Raw genomic sequence first — 25,690 nt, 5'->3', positions numbered from 1 at the left:
TGGTCCTCTCTTCTATAACAGACTACTGTTCTGGTCCTCTCTTCTATAACAGACTACTGTTCTGGTCCTTCTATAACAGACTACTGTTCTGGTCCTTCTATAACAGACTACTGTTCTGGTCCTTCTATAACAGACTAGTGTTCTGGTCCTTCTATAACAGACTACTGTTCTGGTCTCTTCTATAACAGACTACTGTTCTGGTCCTCTCTTCTATAACAGACTACTGTTCTGGTCTCTTCTATAACAGACTAGTGTTCTGGTCCTTCTATAACAGACTACTGTTCTGGCCCTTCTATAACAGACTACTGTTCTGGTCCTTCTATAACAGACTACTGTTCTGGTCCTTCTATAACAGACTAGTGTTCTGGCCCTCTCTTCTATAACAGACTACTGTTCTGGCCCTTCTATAACAGACTACTGTTCTGGTCCTTCTATAACAGACTACTGTTCTGGTCCTTCTATAACATACTAGTGTTCTGGTCCTTCTATAACAGACTACTGTTCTGGTCCTTCTATAACAGACTACTGTTCTGGTCCTTCTATAACAGACTACTGTTCTGGTCCTTCTATAACAGACTACTGTTCTGGTCCTTCTATAACAGACTAGTGTTCTGGTCCTTCTATAACAGACTCGTGTTCTGGTCCTTCTATAACAGACTACTGTTCTGGTCCTTTATAACAGACTAGTGTTCTGGCCCTTCTATATCAGACTAGTGTTCTGGTCCTTCTATAACAGACTACTGTTCTGGCCCTTCTATAACAGACTACTGTTCTGGCCCTTCTATAACAGACTAGTGTTCTGGTCCTTCTATAACAGACTACTGTTCTGGTCCTTCTATAACAGACTAGTGTTCTGGCCCTTCTATAACAGACTACTGTTCTGGTCCTTCTATAACAGACTGGTGTTCTGGTCCTTCTATAACAGACTACTGTTCTGGCCCTTCTATAACAGACTACTGTTCTGGCCCTTCTATAACAGACTACTGTTCTGGCCCTTCTATAACAGACTACTGTTCTGGCCCTTCTATAACAGACTACTGTTCTGGCCCTTCTATAACAGACTAGTGTTCTGGTCCTCTATTCTATAACAGACTAGTGTTCTGGTCCTTCTATAACAGACTAGTGTTCTGGTCCTTCTATAACAGACTAGTGTTCTGGCCCTTCTATAACAGACTACTGTTCTGGTCCTTCTATAACAGACTACTGTTCTGGTCCTTCTATAACAGACTAGTGTTCTGGTCCTTCTATAACAGACTACTGTTCTGGTCTCTTCTATAACAGACTACTGTTCTGGTCCTCTCTTCTATAACAGACTACTGTTCTGGTCTCTTCTATAACAGACTAGTGTTCTGGTCCTTCTATAACAGACTACTGTTCTGGCCCTTCTATAACAGACTACTGTTCTGGTCCTTCTATAACAGACTACTGTTCTGGTCCTTCTATAACAGACTAGTGTTCTGGCCCTCTCTTCTATAACAGACTACTGTTCTGGCCCTTCTATAACAGACTACTGTTCTGGTCCTTCTATAACAGACTACTGTTCTGGTCCTTCTATAACAGACTACTGTTCTGGTCCTTCTATATCAGACTAGTGTTCTGGTCTCTTCTATAACAGACTACTGTTCTGGTCCTTCTATAACAGACTAGTGTTCTGGTCCTTCTATAACAGACTAGTGTTCTGGTCCTTCTATAACAGACTACTGTTCTGGTCCTTCTATAACAGACTACTGTTCTGGTCCTTCTATAACAGACTAGTGTTCTGGTCCTTCTATAACAGACTAGTGTTCTGGTCTCTTCTATAACAGACTACTGTTCTGGTCCTTCTATAACAGACTAGTGTTCTGGTCCTTCTATAACAGACTACTGTTCTGGTCCTTCTATAACAGACTAGTGTTCTGGTCCTTCTATAACAGACTAGTGTTCTGGTCCTTCTATAACAGACTACTGTTCTGGTCCTTCTATAACAGACTAGTGTTCTGGCCCTTCTATATCAGACTAGTGTTCTGGTCCTTCTATAACAGACTACTGTTCTGGCCCTTCTATAACAGACTACTGTTCTGGCCCTTCTATAACAGACTAGTGTTCTGGTCCTTCTATAACAGACTACTGTTCTGGTCCTTCTATAACAGACTAGTGTTCTGGCCCTTCTATAACAGACTACTGTTCTGGTCCTTCTATAACAGACTAGTGTTCTGGTCCTTCTATAACAGACTACTGTTCTGGCCCTTCTATAACAGACTACTGTTCTGGCCCTTCTATAACAGACTACTGTTCTGGCCCTTCTATAACAGACTACTGTTCTGGCCCTTCTATAACAGACTACTGTTCTGGCCCTTCTATAACAGACTAGTGTTCTGGTCCTCTATTCTATAACAGACTAGTGTTCTGGTCCTTCTATAACAGACTAGTGTTCTGGTCCTTCTATAACAGACTAGTGTTCTGGCCCTTCTATAACAGACTAGTGTTCTGGTCCTTCTATAACAGACTACTGTTCTGGCCCTTCTATAACAGACTAGTGTTCTGGCCCTTCTATAACAGACTACTGTTCTGGCCCTTCTATAACAGACTAGTGTTCTGGTCCTTCTATAACAGACTAGTGTTCTGGTCTCTTCTATATCAGACTAGTGTTCTGGTCTCTTCTATAACAGACTAGTGTTCTGGCCCTTCTATAACAGACTACTGTTCTGGCCCTTCTATAACAGACTAGTGTTCTGGTCCTTCTATATCAGACTAGTGTTCTGGTCTCTTCTATAACAGACTACTGTTCTGGTCCTTCTATAACAGACTAGTGTTCTGGTCCTTCTATAACAGACTAGTGTTCTGGTCCTTCTATAACAGACTACTGTTCTGGTCCTTCTATAACAGACTACTGTTCTGGTCCTTCTATAACAGACTAGTGTTCTGGTCCTTCTATAACAGACTAGTGTTCTGGTCTCTTCTATAACAGACTACTGTTCTGGTCCTTCTATAACAGACTAGTGTTCTGGTCCTTCTATAACAGACTAGTGTTCTGGTCCTTCTATAACAGACTAGTGTTCTGGTCCTTCTATAACAGACTACTGTTCTGGTCCTCTCTTCTATAACAGACTACTGTTCTGGCCCTTCTATAACAGACTAGTGTTCTGGCCCTTCTATAACAGACTAGTGTTCTGGTCCTTCTATATCAGACTACTGTTCTGGTCCTCTCTTCTATAACAGACTAGTGTTCTGGTCCTCTCTTCTATAACAGACTACTGTTCTGGTCCTCTCTTCTATAACAGACTACTGTTCTGGTCCTTCTATAACAGACTACTGTTCTGGTCCTTCTATAACAGACTACTGTTCTGGTCCTTCTATAACAGACTAGTGTTCTGGTCCTTCTATAACAGACTAGTGTTCTGGCCCTTCTATAACAGACTAGTGTTCTGGTCCTTCTATAACAGACTAGTGTTCTGGTCTCTTCTCCATATCGCAGCTTTTCTATTATTGAATTAAACTTCAACAATGTCTGTTTTTTTTACCTCCGGGTATTGATGTCAACTTTTTCTGCCCGTTCCAAAAAACATTATTTTTGGCGATTGATAATAATGAAAGAAAAAACTCAATGTAGACTAGATAATTAAACTTGAATTATACATTTATGGATTTTTTTTTTTAAAGGTCTTGTTTCTCTTTATTTAACCCGCCACCCACCTGCCCTTTAATGGCCCTAAACCCAAAGTATCCCTTTAAGGTGTTATTTCTCTTTATTTAACCCGCCACCCACCTGCCCCTTTAATGGCCCTAAACCCAAAGTATCCCTTTAAGGTGTTATTTCTCTTTATTCAACCCGCCACCCACCTGCCCCTTTAATGGCCCTAAACCCAAAGTATCCCTTTAAGGTGTTGTTTCTCTTTATTCAACCCGCCACCCACCTGCCCCTTTAATGGCCCTAAACCCAAAGTATCCCTTTAAGGTGTTGTTTCTCTTTATTTAACCCGCCACCCACCTGCCCCTTTAATGGCCCTAAACCCAAAGTATCCCTTTAAGGTGTTGTTTCTCTTTATTCAACCCGCCACCCACCTGCCCCTTTAATGGCCCTAAACCCAAAGTATCCCTTTAAGGTATTGTTTCTCTTTATTTATTTAACCCATAGTATCCCTTTAAGACCCCCCCCCCCAGATATCCCTTTAAGACCCCCCAGATATCCCTTTAAGACTCCCCCAAATATCCCTTTAAGACCCCCCCAGATATCCCTTTAAGACTCCCCCAGATATCCCTTTAAGACTCCCCCAGATATCCCTTTAAGACTCCCCCAGATATCCCTTTAAGACTCCCACAGATATCCCTTTAAGACCACCCCCAGATATCCCTTTAAAAAAAACAGACACTTACCCTTCTCCTCTACATGCTGTCTAATGCGCTCCTCTGTAGATTGAGAGACAACAAATTAATATAAGAGTTAGCATCATGAACTCTATATATACACACAGACCCACACGCACACACACACACACACACACACACACACACACACACACACACACACAGATGTCCAAAATGAACGAATGTTGTGCATTAGATGACTTGACGCAGTCTCAGTGTGGATGAGCCTAGTAGGTGATTTATTGTTAACTTACATTTTAACGAAACAGTTTGTTATAAATCAGGGATTTGGATACACAGACCCACGAGACACTGCCCCACCTTAATTAAAGTTGCCCATCCCTGTCCTAAATAGTGTGTACTATGATGAGTACACAGTATGTCCTCAATAGTATGTAGTATGATGAGTACACAGTACGTCCTCAATAGTGTGTACAATGATGAGTACACAGTATGTCCTCAATAGTATGTAGTATGATGAGAACACAGTATGTCCTCAATAGTGTGTAGTATGATGAGTACATGGTATGTAGTTTTAGTAAGTTGTAGGTAAAACAGATTAGATCAATCCTTCTTATTATAGATCAGACTAGTATGTTGATATTTGTTGCTGACTGCACACGTTTCTATTAAACAGTATGTCCTTAATAGTATGTAGTATGATGAGTACACAGTATGTCCTTAATAGTATGTAGAATGATTAGTACACAGTATGTCCTCAATAGTGTGTAGAATGATTAGTACACAGTATGTCCTCAATAGTGTGTACTATGATGAGTACACAGTATGTCCTCAATAGTATGTAGTATGATGAGTACACAGTATCTCCTAAATAGTATGTAGTATGATGAGTACATGGTATGTAGTTTTAGTAAGTTGTAGGTAAAACAGATTAGATCAATCCTTCTTATTATAGATCAGACTAGTATGTTGATAGTTGTTGCTGACTGCATACGTTTCTATTAAACAGTATGTCCTTAATAGTATGTAGTATGATGAGTACACAGTATGTCCTCAATAGTATGTAGTATAATTAGTACACAGTATGTCCTTAATAGTATGTAGAATGATTAGTACACAGTATGTCCTCAATAGTATGTAGAATGATTAGTACACAGTATGTCCTCAATAGTATGTAGTGAATGTAGACTACATTTCAAATGGTATTTAAACCCAGGTCTGACACACACATTGTCCACCTACCTGGCCCTCTATTCTATAACAGACTAGTGTTCTGGCCCTCTCAGGTCTGACACACACATTGCCCACCTACCTGGCCCTCTATTCTATAACAGACTAGTGTTCTGGCCCTCTCAGGTCTGACACACACATTGTCCACCTACCTGGCCCTCTATTCTATAACAGACTAGTGTTCTGGCCCTCTCAGGTCTGACACACACATTGTCCACCTACCTGGCCCTCTATTCTATAACAGACTAGTGTTCTGGCCCTCTCAGGTCTGACACACACATTGCCCATTTACCTGTATCCAGCTTAGTCTGAAGATCTAGATTTTTTTTTGCTGTAAATAAAAATAAAACAGACATGAATAAACCATAAGATCCTGTACTGACACTCATAAAAACACTGAACCAAGCATTAGAGCACCAGCTGTTCCGGACGACTGTGCAATCACGCTCTCCGTAACTTATGTGAGTAAGACCTTTAAACAGGTTAACATTCGCAAAGTCGAGGGGCCAGACGTCAAGGCTTTGTGATGTCCACTCCAATACCTTGACTTTGTTGTCCTTAAGCCATTTTGCCACAACTTTGGAAGTATGCTTGGGGTTATTGTCCATTTGGAAGACCCATTTGTGTCCAAGCTTTAACTTCCTCACTGATGTCTTGAGATGTTGCTCCAATGTATCCACATAATTTTCCAACCTCATGATGCCATCAATTATGTGAAGTGCACCAGCCCCTCCTGCAGCAAAGCACCCCCACAACATGATGCTGCCACCCCCGTGCTTCACGGTTGGGATGGTGTTCCTCAGCTTGCAAGCCTCCCCCTTTTTCCTCCAAACATAACAATGGTCATTATGGCCAAACAGTTCTGTTTTTGTTTCATCAGACCATAGAACATTTCTCCAAAAAGTACGATCTTTGTCCCCATGTGCAGTTGCAAACCGTAGTCTGGCTTTTTTTATGGCGGTTTTGGAGCAATGGCTTCATCCTTGCTGAGCGGCCTTTCAGGTTATGTTGATATAGGACTCGTTTTACTGTGGATATAGATACTTTTGTACCTGTTTCTTCCAGAATCTTCACAAGGTCCTTTGCTGTTGTTCTGGGATTGATTTTCACTTTTCGCACCAAAATACATTCATCTCTAGGAGACAGAACGCGTCACCTTCCTGAGAGGTATGACGGCTGCGTGGTCCCATGGTGTTTATACTTGCGTACTATTGTTTGTACAGATGAATGTGGTACCTTTAGGCGTTTGAAAATTGCTCCCAAGGATGAACCAGATTTGTGAAGGTCTACAATTTTTTTCTTAGGTCTTGGCTGATTTCTTTTGATTTTCCCACAATGTCAAGCAAAGAGGCACTGAGTTTGAAGGTAGGCCTTGACCTTTTGATCTGTTGTTGATTATGGTGATGTTATTATTTATTAAAGGGCAGCTGCTACTGCTCTTAAACTGTTGGATGCCATCTCCCATAATGCCCTACGTTTTGTTACAGGTGACTGTTATGATACTCAACACTGCATTCTGTATCAATAGGTTGGCTGGACTTCATCATGGACCCATAGATCTCTGCATTCTGTATCAATAGGTTGGCTGGACTTCACCATGGACCCATAGATCTCTGCATTCTGTATCAAGAGGTTGGCTGGACTTCACCATGGACCCATAGATCTCTGCGTTCTGTATCAAGAGGTTGGCTGGACTTCACCATGGACCCATAGATCTCTGCATTCTGTATCAAGAGGTTGGCTGGACTTCACCATGGACCCATAGATCTCTGCATTCTGTATCAAGAGGTTGGCTGGACTTCACCATGGACCCATAGATCTCTGCATTCTGTATCAAGAGGTTGGCTGGACTTCACCATGGACCCATAGATCTCTGCATTCTGTATCAAGAGGTTGGCTGGACTTCACCATGGACCCATAGATCTCTGCATTCTGTATCAAGAGGTTGGCTGGACTTCACCATGGACCCATAGATCTCTGCATTCTGTATCAAGAGGTTGGCTGGACTTCACCATGGACCCATAGATCTCTGCATTCTGTATCAAGAGGTTGGCTGGACTTCACCATGGACCCATAGATCTCTGCATTCTGTATCAAGAGGTTGGCTGGACTTCATCATGGACCCATAGATCTCTGCATTCCTCCCTTCTTGTTTACAAGGTCCTAGTTCATAAACTTCTGTCTTATCTAACTTTGCAGTTGAAGTATAGACACCTGAGTTGGGTAACCCATTAATTCTTGAGGTTCCTAGGTTCTCCACGAGTAAATCTGCTTTTAGTTTTAATGCATCGTATTCCAAGAACAAAGCTAAAAATAAATGTTATCTTTAACTCTGCATTGTTGGAAACGGACCATTTCAGTGTTAGTCTACACCTGTTGTTTACGAAGCATGTGACAAACAAAATGTGATTTGAAACAATAGGCCAGTACCTTAATACATAAAATGACAGATAAATAGTTACAAATCAATAAATAAAATGTTATTTGAAACAATAGGCCAGTACCTTAATTAACACTTAAAATGACAGATAAATAGTTACAAATCAATAATTAAAATGGCAGGACAAAGGAAACAAGCAAGTAAAATGGTACAAAACCAAGAAGTTGATCGTAACAATCACAGAGTTCAAGACAAAAAACTACCTTCTTTCTTGAGTTTATGACGATGTTTTCTGCAAAAGTAGAACAGCACAACAACAGCTACAATGGCTGCTACAGCTGGTATTATTATACCAACAATCCACCACACGCTAAGAAACATATCGTCTGAAACAGAGAAGAACCATCATAACATTAAAACAGTACACAACATAAAAACACATACATATCTCCTGTATGACAGGGAGAACCATTACAACACCTATTTATGTACTGTATGACAGGTAGAACCATTATAACACCTATATATCTACTGTATGACAGATATAACCATTATAACACATTATAACACCTATATATCTACTGTATGACAGGTAGAACCATTATAACACATCATAACACCTATATATCTCCTGTATAACAGGTAGAACCATTATAACACCTATATATCTACTGTATGACAGGTAGAACCAGTATAACACCTATATATCTCCTGTATGACAGGGAGAACCATTACAACACCTATATATCTACTGTATGACAGGTAGAACCATTACAACACCTATATATCTACTGTATGACAGGTAGAACCATTATAACACCTATATATCTACTGTATGACAGGTAGAACCAGTATAACACCTATATATCTCCTGTATGACAGGGAGAACCATTACAACACCTATATATCTACTGTATGACAGGTAGAACCATTACAACACCTATATATCTACTGTATGACAGGTAGAACCATTATAACACTTATATATCTACTGTATGACAGGTAGAACCAGTATGACACATTATAACACCTATATATCTACTGTATGACAGGTAGAACCATTATAACACATAACACCTATATACAGTGCTTGCGAAAGTATTCGGCCCCCTTGAACTTTGCGACCTTTTGCCACATTTCAGGCTTCAAACATAAAGATATAAAACTGTATTTTTTTGTGAAGAATCAACAACAAGTGGGACACAATCATGAAGTGGAACGACATTTATTGGATATTTCAAACTTTTTTAACAAATCAAAAACTGAAAAATTGGGCGTGCAAAATTATTCAGCCCCCTTAAGTTAATACTTTGTAGCGCCACCTTTTGCTGCGATTACAGCTGTAAGTCGCTTGGGGTATGTCTCTATCAGTTTTGCACATCGAGAGACTGAAATTTTTTCCCATTCCTCCTTGCAAAACAGCTCGAGCTCAGTGAGGTTGGATGGAGAGCATTTGTGAACAGCAGTTTTCAGTTCTTTCCACAGATTCTCGATTGGATTCAGGTCTGGACTTTGACTTGGCCATTCTAACACCTGGATATGTTTATTTTTGAACCATTCCATTGTAGATTTTGCTTTATGTTTTGGATCATTGTCTTGTTGGAAGACAAATCTCCGTCCCAGTCTCAGGTCTTTTGCAGACTCCATCAGGTTTTCTTCCAGAATGGTCCTGTATTTGGCTCCATCCATCTTCCCATCAATTTTAACCATCTTCCCTGTCCCTGCTGAAGAAAAGCAGGCCCAAACCATGATGCTGCCACCACCATGTTTGACAGTGGGGATGGTGTGTTCAGCTGTGTTGCTTTTACGCCAAACATAACGTTTTGCATTGTTGCCAAAAAGTTCAATTTTGGTTTCATCTGACCAGAGCACCTTCTTCCACATGTTTGGTGTGTCTCCCAGGTGGCTTGTAGCAAACTTTAAACTACACTTTTTATGGATATCTTTAAGAAATGGCTTTCTTCTTGCCACTCTTCCATAAAGGCCAGATTTGTGCAATATACGACTGATTGTTGTCCTATGGACAGAGTCTCCCACCTCAGCTGTAGATCTCTGCAGTTCATCCAGAGCGATCATGGGCCTCTTGGCTGCATCTCTGATCAGTCTTCTCCTTGTATGAGCTGAAAGTTTAGAGGGACGGCCAGGTCTTGGTAGATTTGCAGTGGTCTGATACTCCTTCCATTTCAATATTATCGCTTGCACAGTGCTCCTTGGAGTGCTCCTTTTTGTATCCAAATCCGGCTTTAAACTTCTTCACAACAGTATCTCGGACCTGCCTGGTGTGTTCCTTGTTCTTCATGATGCTCTCTGCGCTTTTAACGGACCTCTGAGACTATCACAGTGCAGGTGCATTTATACGGAGACTTGATTACACACAGGTGGATTGTATTTATCATCATTAGTCATTTAGGTCAACATGGATCATTCAGAGATCCTCACTGAACTTCTGGAGAGAGTTTGCTGCACTGAAAGTAAAGGGGCTGAATAATTTTGCACTCCCAATTTTTCAGTTTTTGATTTGTTAAAAAAGTTTAAAATATCCAATAAATGTCGTTCCACTTCATGATTGTGTCCCACTTGTTGTTGATTCTTCACAAAAAAAACCATTACAGAACCATTACAACACCTATATATCTACTGTATGACAGGTAGAACCATTATAACACATTATAACACATATATATCTACTGTATGACAGGTAGAACCATTACAACACCAATATATCTACTGTATGACAGGTAGAACCATTATAACACATTATAACACCTATATATCTACTGTATAACAGGTAGAACCGTTATAACACCTATATATCTACTGTATGACAGGTAGAACCATTATAACACATTATAACACCTATATATCTACTGTATGACAGGTAGAACCATTACAACACCTATATATCTACTGTATGACAGGTAGAACCATTACAACACCTATATATCTACTGTATGACAGGTAGAACCATTATAACACCTATATATCTACTGTATGACAGGTAGAACCATTATAACACCTATATATCTACTGTATGACAGGTAGAACCATTATAACACCTATATATCTACTGTATGACAGGTAGAACCATTATAACACATTATAACACCTATATATCTACTGTATGACAGGTAGAACCATTATAACACATTATAACACCTATGTATCTACTGTGTGACAGGTAGAACCATTATAACACCTATATATCTACTGTATGACAGGTAGAACCAGTATAACACCTATATATCTACTGTATGACAGGTAGAACCATTATAACACATTATAACACCTATATATCTACTGTATGACAGGTAGAACCATTATAACACATTATAACACCTATATATCTACTGTATGACAGGTAGAACCATTATAACACATTATAACACCTATGTATCTACTGTGTGACAGGTAGAACCATTATAACACATTATAACACCTATGTATCTACTGTGTGACAGGTAGAACCATTATAACACCTATATATCTACTGTATGACAGGTAGAACCAGTATAACACCTGTATACAGGTCTACCTGTATACAGGTAGAACCAGTATAACACATATCTACTGTATGACAGGTAGAACCATTATAACACATTATAACACCTATATATCTACTGTATGACAGGTAGAACCATTATAACACATTATAACACCTATGTATCTACTGTGTGACAGGTAGAACCATTATAACACATTATAACACCTATATATCTACTGTATGACAGGTAGAACCATTACAACACCTATATATCTACTGTATGACAGGTAGAACCATTATAACACATTATAACACCTATATATCTACTGTATGACAGGTAGAACCATTATAACACCTATATATCTACTGTATGACAGGTAGAACCATTATAACACCTATATATCTACTGTATGACAGGTAGAACCATTATAACACCTATATATGAACATCTTGGCCATGTTCTGTTAAAAATCTCCAACCGGCACAGCCAGAAGAGGACTGGCCACCCCACATAGCCTGGTTCCTCTCTAGGTTTCTTCCTAGGTTTTGATCTTTCTAGGGAGTTTTTCCTAGCCACCGTGCTTCTACACCTGCATTGCTTGCTGTTTGGGGATTTAGGCTGGGTTTCTGTACAGCACTTTGAGATATCAGCTGATGTACGAAGGGCTATATAAATACATTTGATTTGATTTGATTTGATATATGTACTGTATGACAGGTAGAGCCATTATAACACATTATAACACCTATGTATCTACTGTATGACAGGTAGCACCATTACAACACCTATATATCTACTGTATGACAGGTAGAACCATTATAACACATTACAACACCTATATATCTACTGTATGACAGGTAGAACCATTATAACACATTATAACACCTATATATCTACTGTATGACAGGTAGAACCATTATAACACATTATAACACCTATATATCTACTGTATGACAGGTAGAACCATTATAACACATTACAACACCTATATATCTACTGTATGACAGGTAGAACCATTACAACACCTATATATCTACTGTATGACAGGTAGAACCATTATAACACCTATATATCTACTGTATGACAGGTAAAACCATTATAACACCTATATTTCTACTGTATGACATGTATAACCATTAATACACCTATATATCTACTGTATGACAGGTAGAACCATTATAACACATTATAACACCTATATATCTACTGTATGACAGGTAGAACCATTATAACACATTATAACACCTATATATCTACTGTATGACAGGTAGAACCATTATAACACATTATAACACCTATATATCTACTGTATGACAGGTAGAACCATTATAACACATTACAACACCTATATATCTACTGTATGACAGGTAGAACCATTATAACACATTATAACACCTATATATCTACTGTATGACAGGTAGCACCATTACAACACCTATATATCTACTGTATGACAGGTAGAACCATTATAACACATTATAACACCTATATATCTACTGTATGACAGGGAGTAAATTATAGTATATAACATAATACAACTCAAAACAGCTTAGACCATCAAGGTCATCCTATTGGAAACCTGATCTTTTCCACTAGTCTATCTAAAGAAAAGGTCTCAGGTACGCGGGTTAACCAATGAAAACCTCACCTGGGACATGAATCTGTGTCTCCCTTGTCTGGTTGATCTGCGGCTGTACAACTCTACAGGTGAACCTGTTGTTGTCAGTGTTCCGGACGGTGACATATCGTCTCACGGTGTAGCGACCCTCAGGGTTCATCTCGGTCTCTGTTGAGTTGCTTGTCTCAGTGGGTTCAGTAGCAGAGAGGACGTTTCCATGACTGTCCAACCACTCAAGCTCAGGCTGTGGGTACCAGCCTCCGGAGTCACACTTCAGGACCACCCCCCAGTCTTTGGTTCCATTAATAGAGATCACTGGCTGAGAAACAACACCTACACAGATACAAGATAAAACAGAGATCACCGGCTGAGATACAGCACCTACAGATACAAGATAAAACAGAGATCACTGGCTGAGATACAGCACCTACACAGATACAAGATAAAAACAGACACGATCATTTCCCCTTTCAGCATATAGAGCTATGATTGTACTCAGAAACCTCTGATCACTTGTTCACTCCAGTATTTATGATTTACCAACTATGAGTGGAATGGTTGTTTCCTTCAGTGTTGGAATGAAGCACTTGTAGTCTCCAGCATCAGAGAGGGTAACTCCGGTCAGTTTTAAAGAGACATTGCTGTTCTTCAGTTCTTCTTTAAACAGTGATGTCCTTCCCCTGTAGGACGGAAGCTGTTCACCGTCGGAGTCTCGACCTTCACGGTAAAGATGGACCCTTTGAGGTTTCAGGTCAGATCTTGTCCACTCCACCATCATGTCCACAGCACTGACGTTGGGTTCCAGGTAACATGGTAGTATGACGTTGTCACCAGCCAAGGCAACGACTGGATCAGCTGAACCGACAAGTTGAATCTGAGACGACCCTGGAGAAAAAAACAAAATGACACAGTGAATTAAATACTTGAATTTTCTCCTTATGTGCGCCCTCTACTGAGTCTTAGCTAGCGCGAGCATGCTAACGTTAGCTAATGTTTTTATAACTATCCCAAGATTGTCACGACTTCCGCCAAAGTCGGTCCTTCTCCTTGTTCGGGCGGCGTTCGGCGGTCGACGTCACCGGCTTTCTAGCTTATCGCCGATCCACTTTTCATTTTCCATTTGTTTTGTCTTTTGTTTTCTACAAACCTGGTTTCTATTCCCCAATTACATGTTCATTATTTAACCCTCTGGTTCCCCCATATTTGTGTGCGTGTTTGTATATAATGTTCAGGTCGTTACTTGTTGGCTGGTATTGTTTGTATATAATGTTCAGGTCGTTACTTGTTGGCTGGTATTGTTTGTATATAATGTTCAGGTCGTTACTTGTTGGCTGGTATTGTTTGTATATAATGTTCAGGTCGTTACTTGTTGGCTGGTATTGTTTGTATATAATGTTCAGGTCGTTACTGGTTGGCTGGTATTGTTTGTATATAATGTTCAGGTCGTTACTGGTTGGCTGGTATTGTTGTATATAATGTTCAGGTCGTTACTTGTTGGCTGGTATTGTTTGTATATAATGTTCAGGTCGTTACTGGTTGGCTGGTATTGTTTGACGGGTTTGTTGCTACGCCCGTTATTTACGAGTGACCGGTTATTTCACACACCTTTAGTCTTTGTTTTATACTTGGTGCTGTTTGTGGAATAAATTACCTTACTACACTCATCTCTGCTCTCCTGCGCCTGATTCCATGCACCAGTTACCCACAGCCTGACGAAGATAGACCACAGCCTGTTGTTTCCAATGGGTGAAAATTAATAATTGTGGGCAGAACAAGCAGGGAGGTGGGCAGAGCCAAAAATCGTGCTAGTGAGATCCTATTGGCTCGTTCTAGCATTTATTTGCATATTTTCGTGTGCGTGTGCGCATTAACTCAATTCGCCGTTGCACTCCTTATCAATTTTTTAAAACTTTGGCAAAGGGTAAAGTCACAAAAAAAGGGTAAAGTCACAAAAAAAAACAGTCCACTCTGACGTCGATAATGTCATATTTTAGGCTTTTAAGCTCTGATTTAACTAGCTATGTATCTCATCTGGTTTCGGCGTGAGAAAATTAGTGAAGTCCAAAAAATGTCCACGAGAATTTATACACTCGTGGATGTGGCACCTCAGAAATAAAAGATGTGTCGGGGATTAGGAGCCCAAAAGAAAAACACAAACCGCTTCAGGTTTCCACTTGGTTTAATGACTGTATGTGGTAGACAGTGTTTAATGACTGTATGGGGTAGACAGTGTTTAATGACTGTATGGGGTAGACAGTGTTTAATGACTGTATGTGGTAGACAGTGTTTAATGACTGTATGTGGTAGACAGTGTTTAATGACTGTATGTGGCAGACAGTATTTAATGACTGTATGTGGCAGACAGTGTTTAATGACTGTATGGGGTAGACAGTGTTTAATGACTGTATGTGGTAGACAGTGTTTAATGACTGTATGTGGTAAACAGTGTTTAATGACTGTATGTGGTAGACAGTGTTTAATGACTGTATGTGGTAGACAGTGTTTAATGACTGTATGGGGTAGACAGTGTTTAATGACTGTATGTGGTAGACAGTGTTTAATGACTGTATGGGGTAGACAGTGTTTAATGACTGTATGTGGCAGACAGTGTTTAATGACTGTATGTGGTAGACAGTGTTTAATGACTGTATGGGGTAGACAGTGTTTAATGACTGCATGTGGTAGACAGTGTTTAATGACTGTATGTGGTAGACAGTGTTTAATGACTGTATGGGGTAGACAGTGTTTAATGACTGTATGTGGCAGACAGTGTTTAATGACTGTATGTGGCAGACAGTGTTTAATGACTGTATGTGGCAGACAGTGTTTAATGACTGTATGTGGTAGACAGTGTTTAATGACTGTAGGTTTCCACTTGGTTTAATGACTGTATGTCTGTTTTGATACTAGAACATGAAAACTGCATTTTTGTTACTTTCAGTAGTTCTGTGAAAATGTTTTCTCACGTCGTCTACTAATTGACAGAGGATCGTGTCTGCCGATGTCCCCTTATAACGCGAGCACACAGTGTCAAAAACGGAATTTAAAAGTATTTGGCTAAGGTGTATGTAAACTTCCGACTTCAACTGTAACTACCTCATCTATCACCAGTATCACTGATATGGTTATTTATATTGTATTCTTCTTTCTCTACTGGCATTGACATTCTTGTTTTAATATATTGACACGTTCTGTTTTTTGTCACCACTACGCCAGTAACCATTTCACTGCACAGTTTACACCTCCTGTATCCTGCACATGTGACAAATAAACTTGGATTTAATTTGATATAGTGTGTGTTTACCAGAGATGGTAACGTGTAAAACAACATGACCTGCACCAAAGTCAGTATATTGACCAAGGACCAGATGAAGTGTATTTTAACCTGGAGTTTTTCCTTATTGTAGTCTACTACTTTCACCACTTTCAGTCTAAATCTTTGGTTGTTTACTACACTACTCCGTCTGTTTAGCACATGGCCTCACATGTGAATCCTTAAAGAGATGGGTGGGGGCTAAGGCTTAAGAGGGTGTGAACGTTGCTGAATGAGCGTAGAGAAAGAAGAGCTCCCCAGTAGGTGCACCAAAACATTCAAGGGCCATTTCCTCAGAAGTAGAGTTACAAGTTTCTCAACATTCAAAGCAGAATGACTTTCTCCAGTGTTCCTCAACTGCAGTGTATGATACACCATTGTGTAGCTCTGAGTCTCTGCTTTTAATTTTAACCAATGTAAAAACACCATTTAAAATGTAGCTACATATGGATGAAAAGCGGTACTGGGTCACAATTGGTCAGGAGCCCATAAAACAGCCCTCGTTTCCTTCAGGCACCATTCTAAATTCAAACTGTAACACAAAAGGTGGAATGAGTCAAAGGGTATGAATACTATCTGAAGGATCTGGCAACCGATGATCATGGTGGCCTTTTATCATCTAGACGTTGAAGTAAAAACCTCCAGGCTTCCTTAGTTTTAAAAACCCAAACAGTTTGGAAAGACACATCCTGTGGAATCAGGCATAAGCAACGTCTGTAGTGATAGTATAGCTGTCTCTCTCCCCCCTATTCAAACGTTCCTGGTCAATTCATTTGATAATAATAATGTTGACTATGTTTTTAGGAAAGGAGACATATGTCTGAGTTGCGCTGGTGGCTTTGATTGATGTGTCCTTTTAGGGTGTGTCTGTGTGTGTGAGTGTCTGTGTCTGTGTGTGTGTGTGTGTGTGTGTGTGTGTGTGTGTGTCTGTGTGTGTGTGTGTGTGTGTGTCTGTGTGTGTGTGTGTGTGTCTGTGTGTGTGTGTGTGTGTCTGTGTGTGTCTATGTGTGTCTGTGAGTGTCTGTGTGTGTGTCTGTGTCTGTGTGTGTTTGTGTGTGTGTGTGTGTGTGTGTGTCTGTGTGTCTGTGTGTGTGTGTGTGTGTGTGTGTGTGTGTGTGTGTCTGTGTGTGTCTGTGTCTGTGTGTGTGAGTTCACTAATACTTTCTATGTCCATTCAGAAAGTTTTTGTCTGGACTCCATCTCCTAATAAGAAAGAGGGACATTATTTAACAGAAATGAGCATAATAATAATGTTGAGAGAACAAATGTAATCAAGTCATGATGATTATGTGATTAGTGTGAGGAATGATGATTAGTGTGAGGAATGATGATTATGTGATTAGTGTGAGGAATGATGATTATGTGATTAGTGTGAGGAATGATGATTATGTGATTAGTGTAAGGAATGATGATCATGTGATTAGTGTGAGGAATGATGATTATGTGATTAGTGTGAGGAATGATGATTATGTGATTAGTGTGAGGAATGATGATTATGTGATTAGTGTGAGGAATGATGATTATGTGATTAGTGTGAGGAATGATGATTATGTGATTAGTGTGAGGAATGATGATTATGTGATTAGTGTGAGGAATGATGATTATGTGATTAGTGTGAGGAATGATGATTATGTGATTAGTGTGAGGAATGATGATTATGTGATTAGTGTGAGGAATGATGATTATGTGATTAGTGTGAGGAATGATGATTATGTGATTAGTGTGAGGAATGATGATTATGTGATTAGTGTGAGCAATGGTGACTGGTGGCAGTTGTGTGTTTCATTCATCTCTTTAATGGGATTCAACTGGAACGTACACACACACGCACGCACGCATGCACGCACACACACACACACAGTTCGTACACTATGTGGACGCCCCTTCCAATTAGTGGAAGCAACGTCAACACAATAACTGTTCGTCGGGAGTGTCTTGAAATGGGTCTCCATGGCCGAGCAGCTGCACACAAGCATAAGATCACCACAATGCCAAGCGTCGGCTGGAGTGGAGTGGAAAGCTTGCTGTCATTGGAATCTGGAGCAGTGGAAACATACGTTCTCTGGAGTGATGATGCTGTTTTTCATGGTTCAGGCCTAAGCACCCAACATCGGTGCCCGACCTCACTAATGCTCTTGTGGCTCAACAAGTCCCCGCAGCAATGTTCCTACATCTAGTGGAAAGCCTTCCCAGAAGAGTGGAGGCTGTTATAGCAGCAATGTTCCAACATCTAGTGGAAAGCCTTCCCAGAAGAGTGGATGCTGTTATAGCAGCAATGTTCCAACATCTAGTGGAAAACCTTATACAGCAACACCTGAGGGAATGGCATCTAAAACAATGGCAACATCTTTAGGTGTTACAGGGACCTTGTAAAGTGATCAGAAATCCTTATAACTGAGTAAAAGACCCTCTGCATTTACCAGTTGGCTCCAATAGGATATTAATTCGGAACCAATATTCTGAAAACAAAGAAGTATTTTTATACAATATGTCCCGATTACTTCATATATAATATCTATGTGAAGAAATCTGAGTTTATAAATCAAGGACCATGACAAGAAAACCTGCCGATGGAAAGCAGAAAGTTTCACTGGAACTTTGTCAACATTATAATGTAAGGCCCCCAAAAGTAGAGAAGACAGGATGAGGAATACAATTCCACATAGAAGTGGGTCTTCTGAGGAATTGTTTTATCCAATTGATCTTAAAAGTATTATTTACAATTCAGCCCACCATAAGTGTTCATTAAAACAGTTTTCCTATAATGTAACGGGTACGGTTTCTCCACAGAAAGTTGAAAAGCATCTGGTCTATCTCCTTGCTTATTTTACTGTCAAGATATAAAGATAGAGCACCATATGCTAGTCTAGAGATACCTTCAGCCTTGGTTATTAGGATCTACCTTTTAAAGATAAGTCCCTCTGTAGCCATTGATTTAGCTTCTTCTGGGGTTTTTTAATAAGAGGGTTAAAATTTAGTAAGCCTCTAGACTTCTGATCCTTGGTAATGGTTATGCATAAATATGTAAGTTCTTCTATTATTGGAATACCATAATATGAAGGAAAGAACACAATCTTTTCCAGTTGATTTGAATCCATCTCTATTATCCAGTTGATTTAATCCATCTCTATTATCCAGTTGATTTAATCTCCCTCTATTATCCAGTTGATTTAATCTCCCTCTATTATCCAGTTGATTTAATCTCCCTCTATTATCCAGTTGATTTAATCCATCTCTATTATCCAGTTGATTTAATCTCCCTCTATTATCCAGTTGATTTAATCTCCCTCTATTATCCAGTTGATTTAATCTCCCTCTATTATCCAGTTGATTTAATCTCCCTCTATTATCCAGTTGATTTAATCCATCTCTATTATCCAGTTGATTTGAATCCATCTCTATTATCCAGTTGATTTAATCCATCTCTATTATCCAGTTGATTTAATCCATCTCTATTATCCAGTTGATTTAATCTCCCTCTATTATCCAGTTGATTTAATCTCCCTCTATTATCCAGTTGATTTAATCCATCTCTATTATCCAGTTGATTAAATCAGTCCCTATTATCCAGTTGATTTAATCTCCCTCTATTATCCAGTTGATTTAATCTCCCTCTATTATCCAGTTGATTTAATCTCCCTCTATTATCCAGTTGATTTAATCCATCTCTATTATCCAGTTGATTTAATCAGTCTCTATTATCCAGTTGATTTAATCCATCTCTGTTATCCAGTTGATTTAATCTCCCTCTATTATCCAGTTGATTTAATCTCCCTCTATTATCCAGTTGATTTAATCCATCTCTATTATCCAGTTGATTTAATCAGTCTCTATTATCCAGTTGATTTAATCTCCCTCTATTATCCAGTTGATTTAATCTCCCTCTATTATCCAGTTGATTTAATCTCCCTCTATTATCCAGTTGATTTAACCCATCTCTATTATCCAGTTGATTTAATCAGTCTCTATTATCCAGTTGATTTAATCCATCTCTGTTATCCAGTTGATTTAATCTCCCTCTATTATCCAGTTGATTTAATCTCCCTCTATTATCCAGTTGATTTAATCTCCCTCTATTATCCAGTTGATTTAATCTCCCTCTATTATCCAGTTGATTTAATCTCCCTCTATTATCCAGTTGATTTAATCTCCCTCTATTATCCAGTTGATTTAATCAGTCTCTATTATCCAGTTGATTTAATCTCCCTCTATTATCCAGTTGATTTAATCAGTCTCTATTATCCAGTTGATTTAATCTCCCTCTATTATCCAGTTGATTTAATCTCCCTCTATTATCCAGTTGATTTAATCTCCCTCTATTAGCCAGTTGATTTAATCCATCTCTATTATCCAGTTGATTTAATCAGTCGCTATTATCCAGTTGATTTAATCCATCTCTGTTATCCAGTTGATTTAATCTCCCTCTATTAGCCAGTTGATTTTAATCTCCCTCTATTATCCAGTTGATTTAATCCATCTCTATTATTCAGTTGATTTAATCCATCTATATTATCCAGTTGATTTAATCCATCTCTATTATCCAGTTCATTTAATCTCCCTCTATTATCCAGTTGATTTAATCTCCCTCTATTATCCAGTTGATTTAATCCATCTCTATTATCCAGTTGATTTAATCCATCTCTATTATCCAGTTGATTTAATCCATCTCTATTATCCAGTTGATTTAATCTCCCTCTATTATCCAGTTGATTTAATCTCTCTTTATTATCCAGTTGATTTAATCCATCTCTATTATCCAGTTGATTTAATCCATCTCTGTTATCCAGTTGATTTAATCTCCCTCTATTATCCAGTTGATTTTAATCTCCCTCTATTATCCAGTTGATTTTAATCCATCAATAATTATCCAGTTGATTTTAATCTCCCTCTATTATCCAGTTGATTTTAATCTCCCTCTATTATCCAGTTGATTTAATCTCCCTCTATTATCCAGTTGATTTAATCTCCCTCTATTATCCAGTTGATTTTAATCCATCTCTATTATTCAGTTGATTTAATCTCCCTCTATTATCCAGTTGATTTAATCCATCTCTGTTATCCAGTTGATTTAATCCCTCTTTATTATCCAGTTGATTTAATCTCCCTCTATTATCCAGTTGATTTAATCCATCTCTGTTATCCAGTTGATTTAATCTCTCTTTATTATCCAGTTGATTTAATCCATCTCTATTATCCAGTTGATTTAATCCATCTCTATTATCCAGTTGATTTAATATCCCTCTATTATCCAGTTCATTTAATCTCCCTCTATTATCCAGTTCATTTAATCTCCCTCTATTATCCAGTTGATTTAATCCATCTCTATTATCTAATTGATTTAATCTCCCTCTATTATCCAGTTGATTTTAATCTCCCTCTATTATCCAGTTGATTTAATACATCTCTATTATCCAGTTGATTTAATCTCCCTCTATTATCCAGTTGATTTAATCTCCCTCTATTATCCAGTTGATTTAATCTCCCTCTATTATCCAGTTGATTTAATCTCCCTCTATTATCCAGTTGATTTTAATCCATCTCTATTATTCAGTTGATTTAATCTCCCTCTATTATCCAGTTGATTTAATCCATCTCTGTTATCCAGTTGATTTAATCCCTCTTTATTATCCAGTTGATTTAATCTCCCTCTATTATCCAGTTGATTTAATCCATCTCTGTTATCCAGTTGATTTAATCTCTCTTTATTATCCAGTTGATTTAATCCATCTCTATTATCCAGTTGATTTAATCCATCTCTATTATCCAGTTGATTTAATATCCCTCTATTATCCAGTTCATTTAATCTCCCTCTATTATCCAGTTCATTTAATCTCCCTCTATTATCCAGTTGATTTAATCCATCTCTATTATCTAATTGATTTAATCTCCCTCTATTATCCAGTTGATTTTAATCTCCCTCTATTATCCAGTTGATTTAATACATCTCTATTATCCAGTTGATTTAATCTCCCTCTATTATCCAGTTGATTTAATCTCCCTCTATTATCCAGTTGATTTAATCTCCCTCTATTATCCAGTTGATTTAATCCATCTCTATATTGGGTTGTCTGGAACCTGTTTTGTTGGAAACCTCTCTCTCCATATATCAGTAAGATCAAACTTCTCCATAAAAAGTATTACACCCAAATTCTGATTGGTTGGCCTACCTGGGGGCCATCTATCAGTTGAATTACCTATAGTGATGTTAAAGTCCCCTCCTATCAATAATAACGAATTGGGAAACGTAGATAATAGATACATTTAGATATCCAATGAAGTATATGTTTCTCTATATATTCAAGCAACTCATCATTCTCATGTTTGGTGTTGTACCCGTAGAAGTTTACAGTAATGAGTGTAATGTCATTGTAACTCATCATTCTCATGTTTGGTGTTGTACCCGTAGAAGTTTACAGTAATGAGTGTAATGTCATTGTAACTGATCACAAGACAAATAAAGTGACCAAAGGGATCACAGAGTGTAGAATATTACCACCAAAGGGGTCACAGAGTGTAGAATATTACCACCAAAGGGGTCACAGAGTGTAGAATATTACCACCAAAGGGGTCACAGAGTGTAGAATATTACCACCAAAGGGGTCACAGAGTGTAGAATATTACCACCAAAGGGGTCACAGAGTGTAGAATATTACCACCAAAGGGGTCACAGAGTGTAGAATATTACCACCAAAGGGGTCACAGAGTGTAGAATATTACCACCAAAGGGGTCACAGAGTGTAGAATATTTCCACCAAAGGAGTCACAGAGTGTAGAATATTACCACCAAAGGGGTCACAGAGTGTAGAATATTACCACCAAAGGGGTCACAGAGTGTAGAATATTACCACCAAAGGGGTCACAGAGTGTAGAATATTACCACCAAAGGGGTCACAGAGTGTAGAATATTACCACCAAAGGGGTCACAGAGTGTAGAATATTACCACCAAAGGGGTCACAGAGTGTAGAATATTACCACCAAAGGGGTCACAGAGTGTAGAATATTACCACCAAAGGGGTCACAGAGTGTAGAATATTACCACCAAAGGGGTCACAGAGTGTAGAATATTACCACCAAAGGGGTCACAGAGTGTAGAATATTACCACCAAAGGGGTCACAGAGTGTAGAATATTACCACCAAAGGGGTCACAGAGTGTAGAATATTACCACCAGAGGGGTCACAGAGTGTAGAATATTACCACCAAAGGGGTCACAGAGTGTAGAATATTACCACCAAAGGGGTCACAGAGTGTAGAATATTACCACCAAAGGGGTCACAGAGTGTAGAATATTACCACCAAAGGGGTCACAGAGTGTAGAATATTACCACCAAAGGGGTCACAGAGTGTAGAATATTACCACCAAAGGGGTCACAGAGTGTAGAATATTACCACCAGAGGGGTCACAGAGTGTAGAATATTACCACCAAAGGGGTCACAGAGTGTAGAATATTACCACCAAAGGGGTCACAGAGTGTAGAATATTACCACCAGAGGGGTCACAGAGTGTAGAATATTACCACCAAAGGGGTCACAGAGTGTAGAATATTACCACCAAAGGGGTCACAGAGTGTAGAATATTACCACCAAAGGGGTCACAGAGTGTAGAATATTACCACCAAAGGGGTCACAGAGTGTAGAATATTACCACCAAAGGGGTCACAGAGTGTAGAATATTACCACCAAAGGGGTAACAGAGTGTAGAATATTACCACCAAAGGGGTCACAGAGTGTAGAATATTACCACCAAAGGGGTAACAGAGTGTAGAATATTACCACCAAAGGGGTCACAGAGTGTAGAATATTACCACCAAAGGGGTCACAGAGTGTAGAATATTACCACCAGAGGGGTCACAGAGTGTAGAATATTACCACCAAAGGGGTCACAGAGTGTAGAATATTACCACCAAAGGGGTCACAGAGTGTAGAATATTACCACCAAAGGGGTAACAGAGTGTAGAATATTACCACCAAAGGGGTAACAGAGTGTAGAATATTACCACCAAAGGGGTCACAGAGTGTAGAATATTACCACCAAAGGTATTTTTCATTGTAGTGACACCAGCGGAGCGTAGAGATCCATGGGAAAGACAAATATCGTCGCCCCACTGTGACCTCCAGAAGTTGGCCTCAGCCGAAATTGAGTGAGACTCAAAATCTGTTCTAAATTGTTTAGCAAATAAAAATAAGGCCTTGTGCTTTTTACATTGTTTCGTATCCCCCCTAGCATTAAGAGAAACTATAGACAAAGACAAAACAAACAAAGATTATATAAAAGGAATAACTGTAGGAGCAGTGAAGGTAAACGACAAGGAACCGAGATCTGCACCATTTAAGTCAATTTAAAGTGAAAATAGCTTATTCCATCAACTCTGAGCTAGACGTTATCAGGCTTTTGAAATTCAACTGAACAGAAAATTATGTTCAAACCCAAACCAAGGGTTCTCTGTAGTAAGAGAGACCAAAAACCCTCTTTAGTGTAATCAGGAACTATTCTGAGAAAAAAAATAAAAAATGAATAAAAAATGTTTTACAAATACACGTTCCTAAGACCTTTTTCACTTGGAAATATGTTAATAACTAAATAGAACAATAACCGTGTACAGTCAGAGCAGACCTGTAACACAGCATCTTAGTTACTGTAGACATAAACAAAATACAACTTTTCAGTCTTCTTCGTAGGTTTGTAAACAGGCCTTCTCCTTCCTCCCTCCCCTTGTAAGCGTAAACTCGTCAGACGTCATGAAACGTCATCAGATGTGAAGGTGTGTCTGTTAAGTGTTTGGAATGTAACCAAGGTTTGTTGTCAACGACACCTGTCGCCTTGGAATGGTCTCCAGACATGACGCTGGACAGAGTATTTACTTACGTTGTGAGCGTAAGGAAATAAAAAACATGTCGTTCTGTCTTTTTGACGATGGGGCCGAAAATCAACGGGAGGGTTTGATAAAAACAAGTGCCTGTTTTTGAATAACATTTCTCTGGTATCGTAATTAAAAACTATAATTAAAGTTTAAACCTACCTGCTGCTCTCAACGAAAGGCCGATGCACAGAATAATTCCCCCGAAACAACAAGCTGCTGACGTCTTCATTTCACATGTTTTTTAAAATGTAAATATTGTTGCTGAAAGCTGTTTGTAATAGGAAATTAAAACTGAGTTCCAGTCAGTAAACCCGGGAAAAAAAGCCCAAAAGTCTCATAGGAACATAATCTAGGACAAACATAACAATTAAACGCGACACAAACGTGTTCAAGGAAAGACGGCAAGTAGAAGAGTGAAACAAAACAAAAGTTACTTTCACTTTGTTTCACCGTGAGTTTAGTTGGTTATGGAAGCACGGAGAAAGAGAGCCAGCTAGTGGT

The 25,690-nt window shown here is 38.9% G+C and overlaps 1 protein-coding gene across 1 annotated transcript in view; it reads right to left on the bottom strand.

Moving 5' to 3' along the window:
- LOC110517776 (butyrophilin subfamily 2 member A1) overlaps nucleotides 1-25,604 on the bottom strand; it is a 59,514-nt gene extending 33,910 nt beyond the window's left edge. Inside the window, exons 1-5 of the mRNA XM_036972523.1 lie at nucleotides 25,349-25,604; nucleotides 13,556-13,900; nucleotides 13,046-13,348; nucleotides 5,828-5,866; nucleotides 4,354-4,386 (exon numbers count right to left, since the gene is read on the bottom strand). Coding sequence (XP_036828418.1) covers nucleotides 4,354-4,386; nucleotides 5,828-5,866; nucleotides 13,046-13,348; nucleotides 13,556-13,900; nucleotides 25,349-25,418 — 790 coding nt within the window. The 5' untranslated portion in view covers nucleotides 25,419-25,604. The remainder of the gene's footprint in view (nucleotides 1-4,353; nucleotides 4,387-5,827; nucleotides 5,867-13,045; nucleotides 13,349-13,555; nucleotides 13,901-25,348) is intronic.
- Between the last annotated feature and the right edge of the window lie 86 nt (nucleotides 25,605-25,690).

The sequence above is a fragment of the Oncorhynchus mykiss genome, unplaced genomic scaffold, assembly GCF_013265735.2.
Source record: "Oncorhynchus mykiss isolate Arlee unplaced genomic scaffold, USDA_OmykA_1.1 un_scaffold_169, whole genome shotgun sequence".
Lineage (NCBI taxonomy): Eukaryota > Metazoa > Chordata > Actinopteri > Salmoniformes > Salmonidae > Oncorhynchus > Oncorhynchus mykiss.
This window is presented reverse-complemented; position numbering and strand designations above follow the sequence as displayed.